At 42.1% G+C, this 14,825-nt stretch overlaps 1 protein-coding gene across 4 annotated transcripts in view; it reads right to left on the bottom strand.

Annotated features, from left to right (window-relative positions):
* ccdc57 (coiled-coil domain containing 57) overlaps window positions 1-14,825 on the bottom strand; it is a 199,656-nt gene that overhangs the window by 95,926 nt on the left and 88,905 nt on the right. For 3 of the 4 annotated variants that reach the window (XM_068058163.1, XM_068058166.1, XM_068058164.1), the window contains exon 7: window positions 10,537-10,737. The exons of the other annotated variant lie outside the window; for it this stretch is intronic. In XM_068058163.1, the coding sequence (XP_067914264.1) occupies window positions 10,537-10,737 (201 nt within the window). The remainder of the gene's footprint in view (window positions 1-10,536; window positions 10,738-14,825) is intronic. 4 annotated transcript variants of the gene reach the window in all.

Here is a 14,825-nt window from a genome sequence, read left to right as displayed (position 1 = left end):
TACCCTGGCACGGGGGAGATTCTTTCTCACTGCCCTTTGCTCTGCACCTTCCTCCGTCTTCTTTAGAAAACCTCAGCAAAGGCTGCTGCCTGCCCCTTTAAATTGGGCCCACTGCTGCCTAAGTCCCGCATCCTTCCTATGTCCGCTGCCGCTAATTGGGCAGTGAATGTGACTCCAGGCCAATTATCTTATTTTCAATACAAAATCGCAATGTATGCGCATTGCTGACATCGGGATCCAGAAGTGACTGTAATGTTGGGGTCCCGACCCTGGAATGGAAACCCTGTCCACGGAGTCCAGTTACTTGCACATGGGATGTGATCCCCTCTCCCTCAATCTGTCAGAGATGCATTTGATATCAAAGAAGGAAGTACAAGCTTCAACTTGATCATTGTTCCTGGGGCCATTACATCTCCTGAACCACAGCTCAAGCAATACTTCTCAATGTGGGAATAAAGATTTGGAGTGATTCATTTGAAAGCAACTAGAAGAAATTAAGCAGCAGAAGTCTCAAAAAATATTGTATCTGGTATAACTGAAATGGCTACCATCAGACCAAAACATTCATGAGCAAACCAAGATCCTGAAAGCTACAGAAAATATGTTTTGCTCCCTGAGCAGCCTTCTGGCAAACTGCTCTTTCAAATCTATGTGTAGCATTGCAGCTGTAAATGGCCTGCAACAACAACATGCATTTTGCGAAAACTTTAAGGACAGATGTGGGGCCAAAGGGAAGCCTTAATTGTAGATCTTTCCCTGAAATTAGAACCCCAGGAGCTTTTGATCCTGTCGTCCGAAGGCTGTCTGAAAGTAAGCAAAAACAAATGTGCTTGAAAGCAGCTGGCTCTCTTCTGCAAAGACTGCCTAGATTATTTGAAACAAAGAGCAATTTGCAGTTCTTTTTGTCAAGTTTATTCAGCTGGCATAGTTCCAGGATTCTGATTGACACTTTGGGCTAACAGAGTAAAACTCCTTTTACTAACCCATCAAAGCTTCCTGAGCAAAATTGGTCACTTACTGAAATATGCTTCCCAGTACTCGGTCTTCCAAATGATTCCAATTTTTTTTTGGTTCCTCACTCAAAATTTAAAGAGTATCCTCAAAAGATTCCATGGACTAAATGGATGTGATGATTCCCCTCTCTCCGTCACCACTCACAGCTTTTCAATCGCATATGGAGATGGTGGCATAGTGGTAGTGTCACTAGACTAGTAATGGAGAGGCCCAGGCACAGCAGCTGGCAGAATTTAAAAGCACTAATTAATAAAAATTCAATAAACGAAAAAAAAAATCTGGAATTGAAAGTTCGTCTCAGTAACTGTGCCATGGCACCATCATCGATTGTCATAAAAACCCATCCGGTTCACTAATGTACTTTAGGGAAGGAAATCTGCTATCCTTACTTGGTCTGGCCTATGTGTGACTCCAGACCCACAGCAATGTGGTTGACTCTTAACTGCCCTCTGAAATGGCCTAGTAAGCCATTCAGTAGTCAAGGGCAATTAGGGATGGGCAACAAATGCTGGCCTTGCCAGCGATACCCACATCCCATGAAAGAATAAAAAAAAAATATGCTGCTGCAGTCTGCATGTGGCACTTTTAGGGTCTTAAATGAGTAAGTGCCATGTTAGATAAATATGATGGAGCCACCTGGAAGGACAGACTTTTTGATTCTTTTCTTTGTCTAGAGACCAGTATTATGTTAACACAGAGTTTTGGTGCTGCGACTATGTTCTCACAAAACTCTTAAATTAAAAAAAAACATTTCAACCAAATGAACCATTGCACAGCATTTGGGAAAAATTTGCTTTTGGGAAAAATTCTTGTCACACAAACCTAAATAGATCACCAAAAACATGGTGGAACAACCACTAAAATAAACTATTAACCATGTGGGAACAGTAATGCTGTCGAACTGTCAACAGAGGAAAACAATCAATTAAGTAATTAATGGTTTTATCCAATGCAGAATGGAACAACAAGCAGCTAAGGTTCTTAGCTGAAAACATCTTAATGGCTTCTTTGATGGATCCGTGAATTTATCCAGCAAGTAGTTGAGCCATATGGATTGGAAAGGAACCAGACTTGATCCCCGTCTGTGCTGAATTAACTCTGGTCAGCCAGAATGGTGGCAGAGGCTTTACAATTGGTGAGCATGATCATGAGTTAAACCGATGAAAAATCAGGAGTTCCCACTCATGACTGCTAACCAGCAAACCCTGCTGGAAGTGCATGAGAATGGACCTCAGGCAATGACATGAACAAGCCTGACTATAATGACTCGCAAAGTCAAATACCAACCCAACACTAACCATGTATGTTTATGTATCAATAATGGCCACTTCTAGACAAGTACCAAAGGGTAGAATATATTTATAGAACTGTAACTCAGCAAACAACTTATATACTTGGGAGAGGGGTGAAAATAAATCACATGAAGGAGAGTGTCTCGCAATTTTCACAATTGACAGTACAACCTACTGGAATGAGGAAAAATGAACCAAATAAATGCCTCTTGGGTAGCATTTAGATGCACTTAGAAAAACAATGGAAAGGTGCCATATGAAGGGGAAGGCATGTGTGAAGGTGGTTGAGGAGTGGACCCGGGTGTCAAGGAGGGAAAAGTCCCTTCAGAACACAGAGATATGGAGAAAAATGTATCTGGTGGTGGCAGAGGATGGTGAAATGTCAGAGGATAATTTGTTGAATTTGGAGCCTGGTGGGGTGCAAAGTGAGGACAAGGGAAACCTTATCATCATTCTGGGAAGGAGGAGAAGGGGTGAGTAGTCGTCATGCAGGAAATGGAACGGACACAGTTGAGGGCCCTGTAAACCACGGTGGGGAGTGGTTGAGGAAAAAAGGCAGACGTATCAGAAGCACTGATATGGAAAGTGGCATCGAGTCCTTATAGGAATTGGGGTGGGAGGAAATGTAATCAAGGTAGCTGTGGGAGTTAACAGGCTGTTACACTCACAGAAGGAGCAGTGATGAAAAATAAAATGAACTGGAGGAATTATGAAACAAAAGTCAACTGTTTGAACTGAGCTACAAGAAAATGTAGGCTACAGACAAGATGGAGAAGTCAGGTGACCCCCTCCTGTACAGTCAATAAACAAGCCTGTCTGCAAAGACGAAACTCATCAACTGTGTCTGAATTAACTTTGGGGAAAATACATTGTAATGGAAAGAAGCCCATTTTATGTTACTGACTCCTACCTACAGGAATGGGACTAAAAGGTTCTGCAGACAGACTGGCTCCACAGCCCAGACCAAGATGAATAGATGTGAAGTAGCAAGATTGTAACAGAATGGTCCCCATCCATACGACAACAATTGCATGGCCATACCAGGGGAGAGGGCCCTTTGTCACCTGACAGAGACTCAAATGTGGAGTTTTTACCTTAAAAGGTAGCTTTCTGGAGAGAGAGAGAGGGGAAATCAACCAAAAACCACAGAAAGCCAGTTCTAGCCAGAGGCTGTGAAATACAGTCTAGCTAAGCAGAAGAACACTGTTGTATAACAACTTGAACGACCACTGCAGCAGAGAAACTGTGAGGTGACTTTGAGACTCTCCATCTGTGAAAGTAAACCAGATGTACACCACCAACTTTGGGCTGAGTTTAACCACAGAAGACTACAACACTTCAGTAACTCCAAGATAAGGAACATTCAGGGCTGCAACAGCATTATAAAATTTCCTCTCGTAAAGAACTCTGAAGGTTTTTTAAGCAATGGACTCTTACACAGTAATTTGCATTTTAATTGCATCCTACCCTTTTCTCTCTATCAATTCTCGTGGGTGCATGTGTGTGTGAATGCATACGTGGGTGAGGATGTGACCTTCTAGGAATTGTTTAAAAAGTAAAGTTAGCTTTCTTTTTTAAAAAACCTACGAGAAAATCTGTCATTTGTCTGTTTATTTGACCTAAAACACTCAGGGACTAACAAACCATTTTTAACAAAATACTATCTGCGGTCAGTTAGGAAGTGAAAAGTGGAAGCCACCCACATCAGTTCCCACCTGTCCGTAATAAAGCTTATGGTGGATACTGGCCAATAACCTATGCCCAGATTTGGAGAGAGAGAAGTTGAGGAAGGGAAGAGTCAGAAATGGATCATATGAATGCGAGGGAAGTGTGGAAATTGGAAGCAAAGTTGATGAAATTTTCCAGTTTGGGGCAAGAGCAGGAAATGGCATCAATAGTCATTAAAGTACCAGAAAAAGAGGTGAGGAAGAGGGTCCCCCTGAGCAGGACTGAAACTAAGTATGTTCCACATGTCCCATGACAAGGCAGGCAGGGCAAGTACTCAGAGGTCCCTTTTATTTGGAAGAAGTGAGTGAAGTCAAAGGTGAAGTTGTTCAATGCGAGAACAAGCTCAGCAACGGCAGAGCGGGGTGGTGGTGGTTGGGGAAAGGTTGAGCCTCCAATCAAGGAAGAAGCAGACAGTTCTCAGGGCATCCTGGTAGGGACACAGATAGAGAGGTATTGGACATCCATGATGAAAAGAAGATGGTCTGAACCAGGAGACTGGAAACTGTTAAAATGGCAGAAGACGTCAAAGTCATGGATGTAGACAGGAAGAGACTGGGCAAGAGGAGATTAAAAAAAAAGAGTTGAGATAGAAAGATATCAGTTCCATGGACAAGAACAGGCTGAAACAATAGGTCTACCAGGGCAGTATTGTTTGTGGATCTTGAGATAAAGTGGGATGTGTGGGGATGGTGGACTATGAGTTTGGAGGCTGTGGGGTCATGGTATAGGGGGAGGTAGGAGGAGGGGTAAAAGAGTTGGTGTTCAGCCTCTGGTAGATGGAGGTAGCTGTGTCAAACAACATTTGCGCCACCTCAGAATCATAATATAGAAGGTGGCTATTTAGCCCATCATGTCCCTGCCAGCTCTCAGAGAGCAACTCAGCTAGTCCTGCTCCCCTGCCTTTTTCCCATAGCCCTGCAAATGTTTTCTCTTCAGATAATTATCCAATTCCCCTTTGAAAGCATGATTGAATCTGCCTCCACCACACTATCAGGCTGTGCATTCCAGATCCTAACCGCTCATGTTGCCTCTGGTTTTTCTTCTAATCACTTTAAATTTGTGTCCTCCAGTTCTTGACCTTTCCATAATGGGAACAGTTTCTCTCTAGCTATTTTGTCCTGATCCCTCATGATTTTGAATACCTCTATCAAATCTCCACTCAACTTTCTCTTCTCTAAGGAGAACAACCCAGCTACTCCAATCTATCCTCATAAATTAAGTCCCTGATCTCTGGAACAATTCTTGTAAATCTTTTCTACACTCTCTAATGAATGTGGAATTAGACTGGTGGCTCATTTCTCAGCTGGCGCAGACATGATGGGCCAAGTGGCCTCTTTCTGTGCCTTAAACTTTCTATGATTCTGTGATTCTAATGCTTTCATATCCTTCCTAAAGTGCAGTGCCCAGAATTTGACACAATACTCCTGTTGAGGCCAAACCAGTGTTTTACAAAGGTTCACCATACTTCCTTGCTTTTGTACTCTTATGCCCCTATTTATAAAGCCCAGGATCCCATATGCCTTATTAAATGCTTTTAAACTGTCTTGCCACCTTCAATGATCTGTGCACATGTTCTTCTGCTTTTGCACCCCTTTTAAAAATATATCCTTTATTTTATATTGCCTTTCCTCGTTTTTCCTGTCAAAATGTATCACTTCACACTGCCCTCCATTAAATTTCATCTGCCACGTGTCCATCCATTCCACCAGCCTGTCTATGTCCTCTTAAAGTCTACCACTATTCTCCTCACAGTTCACAATACTTCCAAGTTTTGTGTCACCTGCAAATTTTGAAATCGTGACCTAAACTTGGATGTGCAGGGCATTAATATAGATCAAGAAAAGTGGTGGTCCTCATATTAACCCCTGGGGAACCCCACTATATACCGTCCTCCAGTCTGAAAAACAACCATTCACCTCCACTCTCTGTTTCCTGTCACTCAGCCAACTTCATATCCATGCTGCCACTGTCCCTTTTATTCCATGGGCTTCAACTTTGCTGACAAGCCTATTATGTGGCACTTTATCAAACGCCTTTTGGAAGTCCATGTATACCACATCAACTGCATTACCCTCATCAATAAACTCAATCAAATTAGTTAAAGATGATTTACCCTTAACAAATCCATGCTGGCTTTCCTTAATTAATCCACATTTGTCCAAGTGATTATTAATTTTGTCCCAGATTATTATTTCTAAAAGCTTTCCCACCAAAGTTAAACTGACTGGGCTTATCCTTGCACCCTTTTTTGAACAAGGGTATAAATTTTGCAATTCTCCAGTGCTCTGGCACCATCCTGTATCTAAGGAGGATTGGAAGATTATGGCCAGTGCCTCCACAACTTCCACCCTTACTTCCCTCAGTATCATTAATGCATCGGATCCAGTCCTGGTAACTTATTAACTATAATTTCAGTCAGCCTTTTTAATATCTCTTCTTTATCAATTTTTAGCCCATCCAGTATCTCAACTACTTCCTCTTTCATTACGTCTTTGGCAGCATCTTCTTCCTTTGTCGACAGATTTAATAACAATGTTACAGTTGGACCCAAGAGAAAAGAGTGTGCAAGTTTAGAGAGAGAAAGGTTAGAGTTTATAAGGGGAGCAGTTAAATTGAGACATCTGATGTCATTCTGGCAGTTCCCAATGAAAAGATATAGAGAGGGTTAGAGGCCAGAGGGAGGTGTCCAGGTAGAATGAGAATTCTGAAGACAGCAGAAAAGCTCTCTGCACAGGTTGGGGGAGACGATTTGGGGGTGGGGGGGTGGTGGTGGGGAAAGACTCCTGGCCAAAGAACTAGGCGCAGAGGTGAAGGCAACAGACATGACCTTTTGTGCAATTAATGCACTGTGTGTCTTAGATACTATGCATGTTAAAGAAATGGGCATAATTCAATATACTTATCTAAATTTTAAAACAGAGTTGAAGGAAAACGAGATGCAAACACTATTCTGCAGCTGCCAAAATGCAGTGCTGCACAGACGCAGTCCAGACGTGAGAAACGTTGGTTGAAAGAGCCATAAACTATATATTACATTATAGAACCCAATTACTGAAAAACTCTCCTGAAAAGAATAAAATGGTCCTTCCATTCAAATCATTCTGATAGAACAAAACAATGCCTGGGCAATTGTTCTATTTAAACTGATGTTTCTACTAATAGAATACCCACTAACTGGCTTTTACTATATTAGGAAATGTAATCCATATTGTAATTGGCATAACAATCGTAGGTCAGACCAAAGGACACAGCTGCAGTTAAAGGAGCAGTGACTAGTTCTATATTTCAAATATTTCATGTGATAAACATTAACTTTAAATTATCCTCCTTGTTCCCTATAGAGCCCCATCTAAACATATCCTTATAGAACCTAATTTAAGCATCTCCCAGCTAAAGCTTCAAACAAGCATTTTGTTGATCTCTAATGCTGATATTCTTGGAGTTTCCTTATTCATATTGCTGTCTGCATTTCATAGCATCAAATTAGCAACTTTAATTTTTTGGTCACCATACTTCAGAAAAGATGAGAGGGTCCTTGAGAGGGTGCAGAGGAGATTTACCAGAATGGTTCCAGGGATGGAGGATTTTAGTTATAAAGGTTAGGTTGGAAAAGCTGGGTTTGTTCTCCTTAGAACAAAGGAGATTGAGGGGAGATTTAATAGAAGTGTAAAAGAGTATGGCAGTCTTAGATAAATTAATCAAAGTAAAACTGTAACTGTTCCCATGAACAAATGGTACAGGACTAGCAGACACAGATTGAAAGATTTGAGCAAAAGATGCAGGGGGAGTATGAGGAAGCACTTTTTTTAACCCAGTGGGTGGTAATGACTTAGAACTTGCTGCCCACAAGGTTGGTGGAAGCAGATACGGTCAATAACTTCAAGAGAAAGCTGGATGACCACCTGAGAGAAATAGACTTGCAGGGCTACAGGGATCGAGCTGGGGAGTGGGACTAATTGCATAGCTCATAGGGAGCAGGCATGGATTCACTGGGCCAAATGGCCTCCTACTGTTGAGTAAATGACTCTGTGACCTTCCGTGATGTTTGGACATGGCTTCAACTCCCATCAAGGAGTAACAGCACATTCCAAATTTAAGCTGCAGTACTGCTTGCATTGTGTATGCTTCAGCCTGCATTTCTGGTGGCCTTTGTGTGTCTTTTCTATTGGATTTTATCATCACAACACAAAATGGTGTGATTAAAAGACTTGTATGTTGTAGCTAATTAACTAATTCTGAATAAAGCATTCAGATATATTGCAATTATCGGGAAACAAGGGAATGTGCAGTTTGTCATTGACAATTAAGCTACAATTTCTTTTACTAATCTCCCCTTTATTCCAATCCTTTTGCTTATATTAGGTAATTACTCGAGTTAAAATTTTTATCTCAAAGTTTTTGTAGTGAAGTGCTAGTATATTGTTCAGTTCTGCATGATGAGTGTATGGATATGATGGCGAGAATTTCCACAGAGTTCTTCCACTGTAACTTTAGCAGAAATTCTAGAAAAACATAAACAGCAGTTTTTAGCCATTTACATTGTTCATCCAGAGGTTCTGCCAATCTTCCACTGGAGAAACCCAACAGCAATTCCAGCAATGCATATACCTACTGTCATGATGATGATCATGTATTCTTATATTGTCATGTTACCTCTGTGTTTATATGCAAGCGGTTGTGCTATTTTTCTGTAATTTGGCAATCTAGAATGGGCTTATTGGACCTAATAGCCTTTCCCTAATCCTAAACATTCTTATATTCTTAAGAAGGTGATACGGACTTACCCAAATTACAAACTGGCAAGTAATTGTCAGCTTGGCTCAGTTGGGGTCTGAGTTATGAGGTTGTGGGTTCAAGCCCTACTTCAGGATCTGAGCGCATAATGTTAGTCGACACTCCAGTGTAATACTGAGGGGGTGCTGCTTTGTTAAGAGGTGCCACCCTTCAGATAAGACGTTAAACTGTTCCAGTGGTTTAGCTGGATGTCACTATTCAAAGCGAGGAGTTCTCCAAATGTACTTTCATCATCAACAGCACAAAAAATTAGTAATTCATGTGAAATCCTGTGTACAATACTAAAATTTTTAAAGGAGTAAAGAATGCCTGACAAGAAACAGTGATAAGTAAAATCCATAATAGTTTTTAGAAGGGAAATGGATAAATACTTGAAAAGGAAACATTATAGGCAATTTAGAAAAAAAAAGCTAGTGAATGGGGAGGTCTGACAGAGAGCCAGCAAACAAGATTGGACAAACTAAATCCTGTGCTGTAAAATTCTATAACTGCAGAGAACATATGATATATAAAAAAGGTTGAGTTGTCTCATGATCCTAAAGGTATTGAAGCTATGCCTACCACTGTCAATGAAACATTATTAACCCCAGCCGTTGATAAGCAGGAATTCAACTTCTTCCCAAGTAAAATTTCAGTTCTACTTGAGCAACAAGATTTTGACCAACCCCTCCCTACAGCTGGACGCTTCGCCCAACGCACCAACTAGCTGCCAGTTCCCCCTCACAGGCCACCCAATTGCTGCTTTATTTTTCCTCTTGCAATAACATACCTCCTCAACTGCATTTCCCATCTGCAGCAACCCCACTCTTCCCTGACTGTACTTCTTCTCCACCACTGTTCCATGCCCCAACCCCTGATCAGAATTCCCTCTCCTCAGCACCCCTTGTCCTCTCTCTTCTCTTTCTTTCCCACTGTCTCCTACCCTCGCGGCCCACTCTCTTCCCCTTCCCACTGTTCTTCCTCTACCCCAACTTCCTTTCCCTGCCTCCCACCATCCTAGTGCCTCCTCCACATTTTCCTCCCATTATCCCCCTCCCTCTAACCATGCGCCAGCTGAAAAATTCAAATTTATCTTGACTACCCATATGCAGTGGAAGATTATAGTTATAAATTAAATTCCATACATGGGGTGTGCATTTCAATGAAAACTTCCATGGTAATTATTCCCCTATGGGCAAACCCATCATACTGCCTGGCATAACAGTCAGACCTTTAGGTGGTGCTGTGATAGATATTTTATTATCAAGGTTGTTGCACCTTCACTAAGCCTGATGCCTCACACTGCAGCAGAAGTTGTAATAGTAACAGTTTAAATTGTATTTCTTTCTCTGATAGGGAAAGGCAAAGTTTATCCTACATCAAACCCTCCCTTCACCAACTAAAATTTCAGGTTGTGGGGAGATGGAAGGTCTGGGTTGCCCTTCTCTAAAGACATAATTTCCCTGCCTTTGTTCTCCATATGACCCATCTTTCCTAGTCCACCACTGCCCCATCCCTCTTCTTTATACCCATCCTCCTCAGTCCCTACCCGTCCTCCTCCTCCTCTCTCTTCCTTCTATCCTAACCCCTCCCTCCCCTCTCCCATGCCTGGATCCAATTATTCCCCCACCTTTCTATCCTAATTAACCTGAATACTGTACTTGGTCACATAATGTGCAATACTATAAAAGAGGCCAATTAGTTCAAGGAAAAGAACAATGTCACTTACTTCTCAATTACATCCTCTTTCTCCTTTATGGCATCTGCATGGCTCCATTCCGTTCGCCGTTTCTCCATTTCAACTGTCTCCAAACTCATTTGCAGTTGACGTATGTTTTTCTCCAGCTCCCTAATCTGTTCTGTATGTAGTTTCTTTACAATTGCCAGCTTTGCATCTCTCTCACGAGCAAAACGATCCAACTCACAATGTCTAAAGAAATATTAGACCTTTTAACTTATGTAACATAATAAAGCAGTTATTAAAATCAGAAGCTATTCTTCATTTTGATGAAAGTCTCAGACCTGAAACATTAACTCTGTTTTTATGTCATGAAACATTTGCCTTGCAAGTGATGCTCCATATAAAATGCTTTGAAAAAGATTCAACTGCAGAATGATTTAGAGACGTAAAAGGGTAAATTGTGAACAGAAACTCAAACAAGTTTTCGTTGTGCCATAAAAACCATTGATTTCTAAGCTGAGCTGGCAGATCTCAGCATAGTGGTATCATGAGTACAATAAATGGTTTCAGTGATTCTGGGCTGAATGGGGAGAAAATTGTCCCTGGTTCCTGCTCCTGATTACAAACATGTAATCTCTGCTGAATGTAGGTGAGGACAGCATTAGGTTTAGCTGCGTCATGTCTACCACTTGAGCAGCCCATCAATATTGACCGACTGGACTCAAAAATGAAAAATGGCCCCTTGGTTGAGATACTGGAACTAGTGCACATGGAATCCTTCAGGAAAAATAGGAGAGAAGATAAAATTGACAGGAAAAGGAAGGAATAAATATTCTCCAAATCCAACTTGATTTGAGAAAAGAAGATTGGGAGGGAGTGTTGGCTCTTAAGCTAGGACTCATGGATTCGAACACCACATAATCAAGTTCACAACAAAAAATTATCTTCATTAAGTATTAACAGGACTGCCAAATGCCACCTCAGTCCAGGAACTGGAGTATAGCGACTTCAGTGAGCTATCCTTCAGAGATTGTTCTGCTACCACAGTTATGCTACCTATTTTTATACCACGTTGTTTAAGTTTTAGGAAATGTAGTTACATTTACGTTTGTGTTAATTCCTAATCCTCTCACATTTATAAAAAGATCAAGACATTAAATTTTTCCCATCATAAAGCAAAAAAACACTATTATAAAGTCAACAATTTGTATAGCCTTTGATGGACATGTCACTCAAGCTGAGGAGAGGGATTATGGGCAGCACAGTGGCGCAGTGGTTAGCACTGCAGCCTCACAGATCCAGCAACCCGGGTTCGGTTCTGGGTACTGCCTGTGCGGAGTTTCCAAGTTCTCGCTGTGACCACGTGGGTTTCCGCCGGGTGCTCTGGTTTCCTCCCACAGCCAAAGACTTGCAAGTTGATAGGTAAATTGGCCATTGTAAATTGGCCCTAGTGTAGGTAGGTGGTGGGGATGTGGTAGGGAATATGGGATTAATGTAGGATTAGTGTAAATGGGTGGTTATTGATCAGTACAGACTCGGTGGCCCAGAGGGCCTGTTTCAGTGCTGTATCTCTCGATTACTCTAATATGCAGCAGAGCATAACTAATGCCTTTAAAATGTTAGAAAATGTAGGTAAACAGGCTATTTAACTTAAATTGTAATTGCAGAAGATAACAGTAGAAAATTAACAAGCCTTAAGCAAGACCAGAGACTAGAAGAATTTTTGATTTTTATGCAGAGTAGTTATTACATGGAATAAACATCCATCAAAAATGGTCAATGCAATGTCAGTGAATTTGTTTCTGAAGAAGCCAAATAAATGCTTAATCACAAATGGGAATGAAGGTTATTAGAATCAATACAGACATAAATGATCAAAAATTACGTGGAACACTGTGGCTTCCATGCTGCAGGGACCATGGAAATGTTACCAATGACTCGACTATTCCAATGCTCTCCTGGCCAGTTTCCATACTTCAGCTCATCCAAAACTGTTACTGCTATCAACTCTGCTGCCCGCATCCTAATTTGCACCAAGTCCCATTCACCCATCATCCCTATGCTCACTGACCTACATTGACTTGCAGTCCGACAACCCCTCAATTTTAAAATTCTCATCCTTGTTTTCAAATCCTTCCATCAACTTACCTTCTCCCTCTTTGAAACCTCCTCCAGCCCTATAACCCTCTTAGATCTCTCTGCTCCTCCAATTCTGGCCTTAAAGAGCAAGAGGGTAACCACGGAAAGGGTTGGCCCACTCAAGGACAAAGGAGGGAATCTATGTGTGGAGCCAGAGGAAATGGGCGAGGTACTAAATGAGTATTTTGCATCAATATTCACCAAAGAGAAGGACTTGTTGGATGATGAGCCTAGGGAAAGGAGTGTAGATAGTCTCGGTCATGTAGTTATCAAAAAGGAGGTGGTGTTGGGCGTCTTGCAAAGCATTAAGGTAGATAAGTGCCCAGGGCCTGATGGGATCTACCCCAGAATACTGAGGGAGGCAAGAGAAGAAATTGCTGGGGGCTTCACAGAAATCTTTGCATCCTCATTGGCTACAGGTGAGGTCCTAGAGGACTGGAGAATAGCCAATGGTGTTCCTTTGTTTAAGAAGGGTAGCAAGGATAATCCAGGAAATTATAGGCCGGTGAGCCTTACGTCAGTGGTAGGGAAATTATTAGAGAGGATTCTTCGGGACAGGATTCACTCCCATTTGGAAACAAACGAACTTATTAGCGAGAGGCAGCATGGTTCTGTGAAGGGGAGGTCGTGTCTCACTAACTTGACTGAGTTTTTTGAGGAAGTGACGAAGATGATTGAGGAAGGAAGGGCAGTGGATGTTGTCTATATGGACTTCAGTAACGTCTTTGACAAGGTCCCTCATGGCAGACTGGTACAAAAGGTGAAGTCACACGGGATCAGATGTGAGCTGGCAAGATGGATACAGAACTGGCTTGGTCATAGAAGACAGAGGGTAGCAGTGGAAGAGTGCTTTTCTGAATGGAGGGCTGTGACTAGTGGTGTTCCGCAGGGATCAGTGCTGGGATCTTTGCTGTTTGTAGTATATATAAATGATTTGGAGGAAAATGTAGCTGGTCTGATTAGTAAGTTTGCGGACACACAAAGGTTGGTGGAGTTGCGGATAGTGATGAGGATTGTCAGAGGATACAGCAGGATATAGATCGGTTGGAGACTTGGGCGGAGAAATGGCAGATGGAGTTTAATCCGGACAAATGTGAGGTAATGCATTTTGGAAGGTCTAATGCAGGTGGGACATATACAGTAAATGGCAGAACCCTTAGGAGTATGGACAGGCAGAGAGATCTGGGCGTACAGGTCCACAGGTCACTGAAAGTGGCAACGCAGGTGGATATGGTAGTCAAGAAGGCATATGGCATGCTTGCCTTCATCGGTCGGGGCATAGAGTATAAAAATTGGCAAGTCATGCTGCAGCTGTACAGAACTTTAGTTAGGCCACACTTAGAATATTGCGTGCAATTCTGGTCACCACACTACCAGGAGGTGCAGGCTTTGGAGAGGGTACAGAAGAGGTTTACTAGGATGTTGCCTGGTCTGGAGGGCATTAGCTATGAAGAGAGGTTGGATAAACTCGGATTGTTTTCACTGGAACGATGGAGGTGGAGGGGCGACATGATAGAGGTTTACAAAGTTATGAGCGGCATGGACAGAGTGGATAGTCAGAAGTTTTTTCCCAGGGTAGAAGAGTCAGTTACTAGGGGACATAGGTTTAAGGTGAGAGGGGCAAAGTTTAGAGGAGATGTGCGAGGCAAGTTTTTTTTACACAGAGGGTGGTGAGTGCCTGGAACTTGCTGCCGGGGGAGGTGGTGGAAGCAGGTACGATAGCGACGTTTAAGAGGTATCTTGACAAATACATGAATAGGATGGGAATAGAGGGATACGGTCCCCGGAAGTGCAGAAGGTTTTAGTTTCGGCGGGCATCAAGATCGGTGCAGGCTTGGAGGGCCGAATGGCCTGTTCCTGTGCTGTACTGTTCTTTGTTGTTCTTTTGCACATCCCCAATTTTCATTTATGGTGGTTGTGCCTTCAGCTGCCAAGATCCCAAGCTCTGGAAATCCCCCTAAACCCCTCTATCTTTCTCTCTCCCTTTATGACCCACCTCTTCGACGAAACCTTTGGTCACCTGTCCTAATATCTCATGCGACTTGGCATCAGTGTTTTTTTTGACAATGTTCCTGTAAAGTCCCTTGGTACCTTTTACTATCTTAAAGACACTATATAAATACAAGTTGTTGTTGATGATGGAATGGAACTGTTCAGGGTTGAATCATATTGATTGTAATTTTACACTGATATTCAGA

The sequence above is a fragment of the Heterodontus francisci genome, chromosome 26 (genome assembly GCF_036365525.1).
Source record: "Heterodontus francisci isolate sHetFra1 chromosome 26, sHetFra1.hap1, whole genome shotgun sequence".
NCBI lineage: Eukaryota > Metazoa > Chordata > Chondrichthyes > Heterodontiformes > Heterodontidae > Heterodontus > Heterodontus francisci.
The sequence above is the reverse complement of the archived record's forward strand: the minus strand, read 5'-3'. Positions and strand labels throughout refer to the sequence as shown.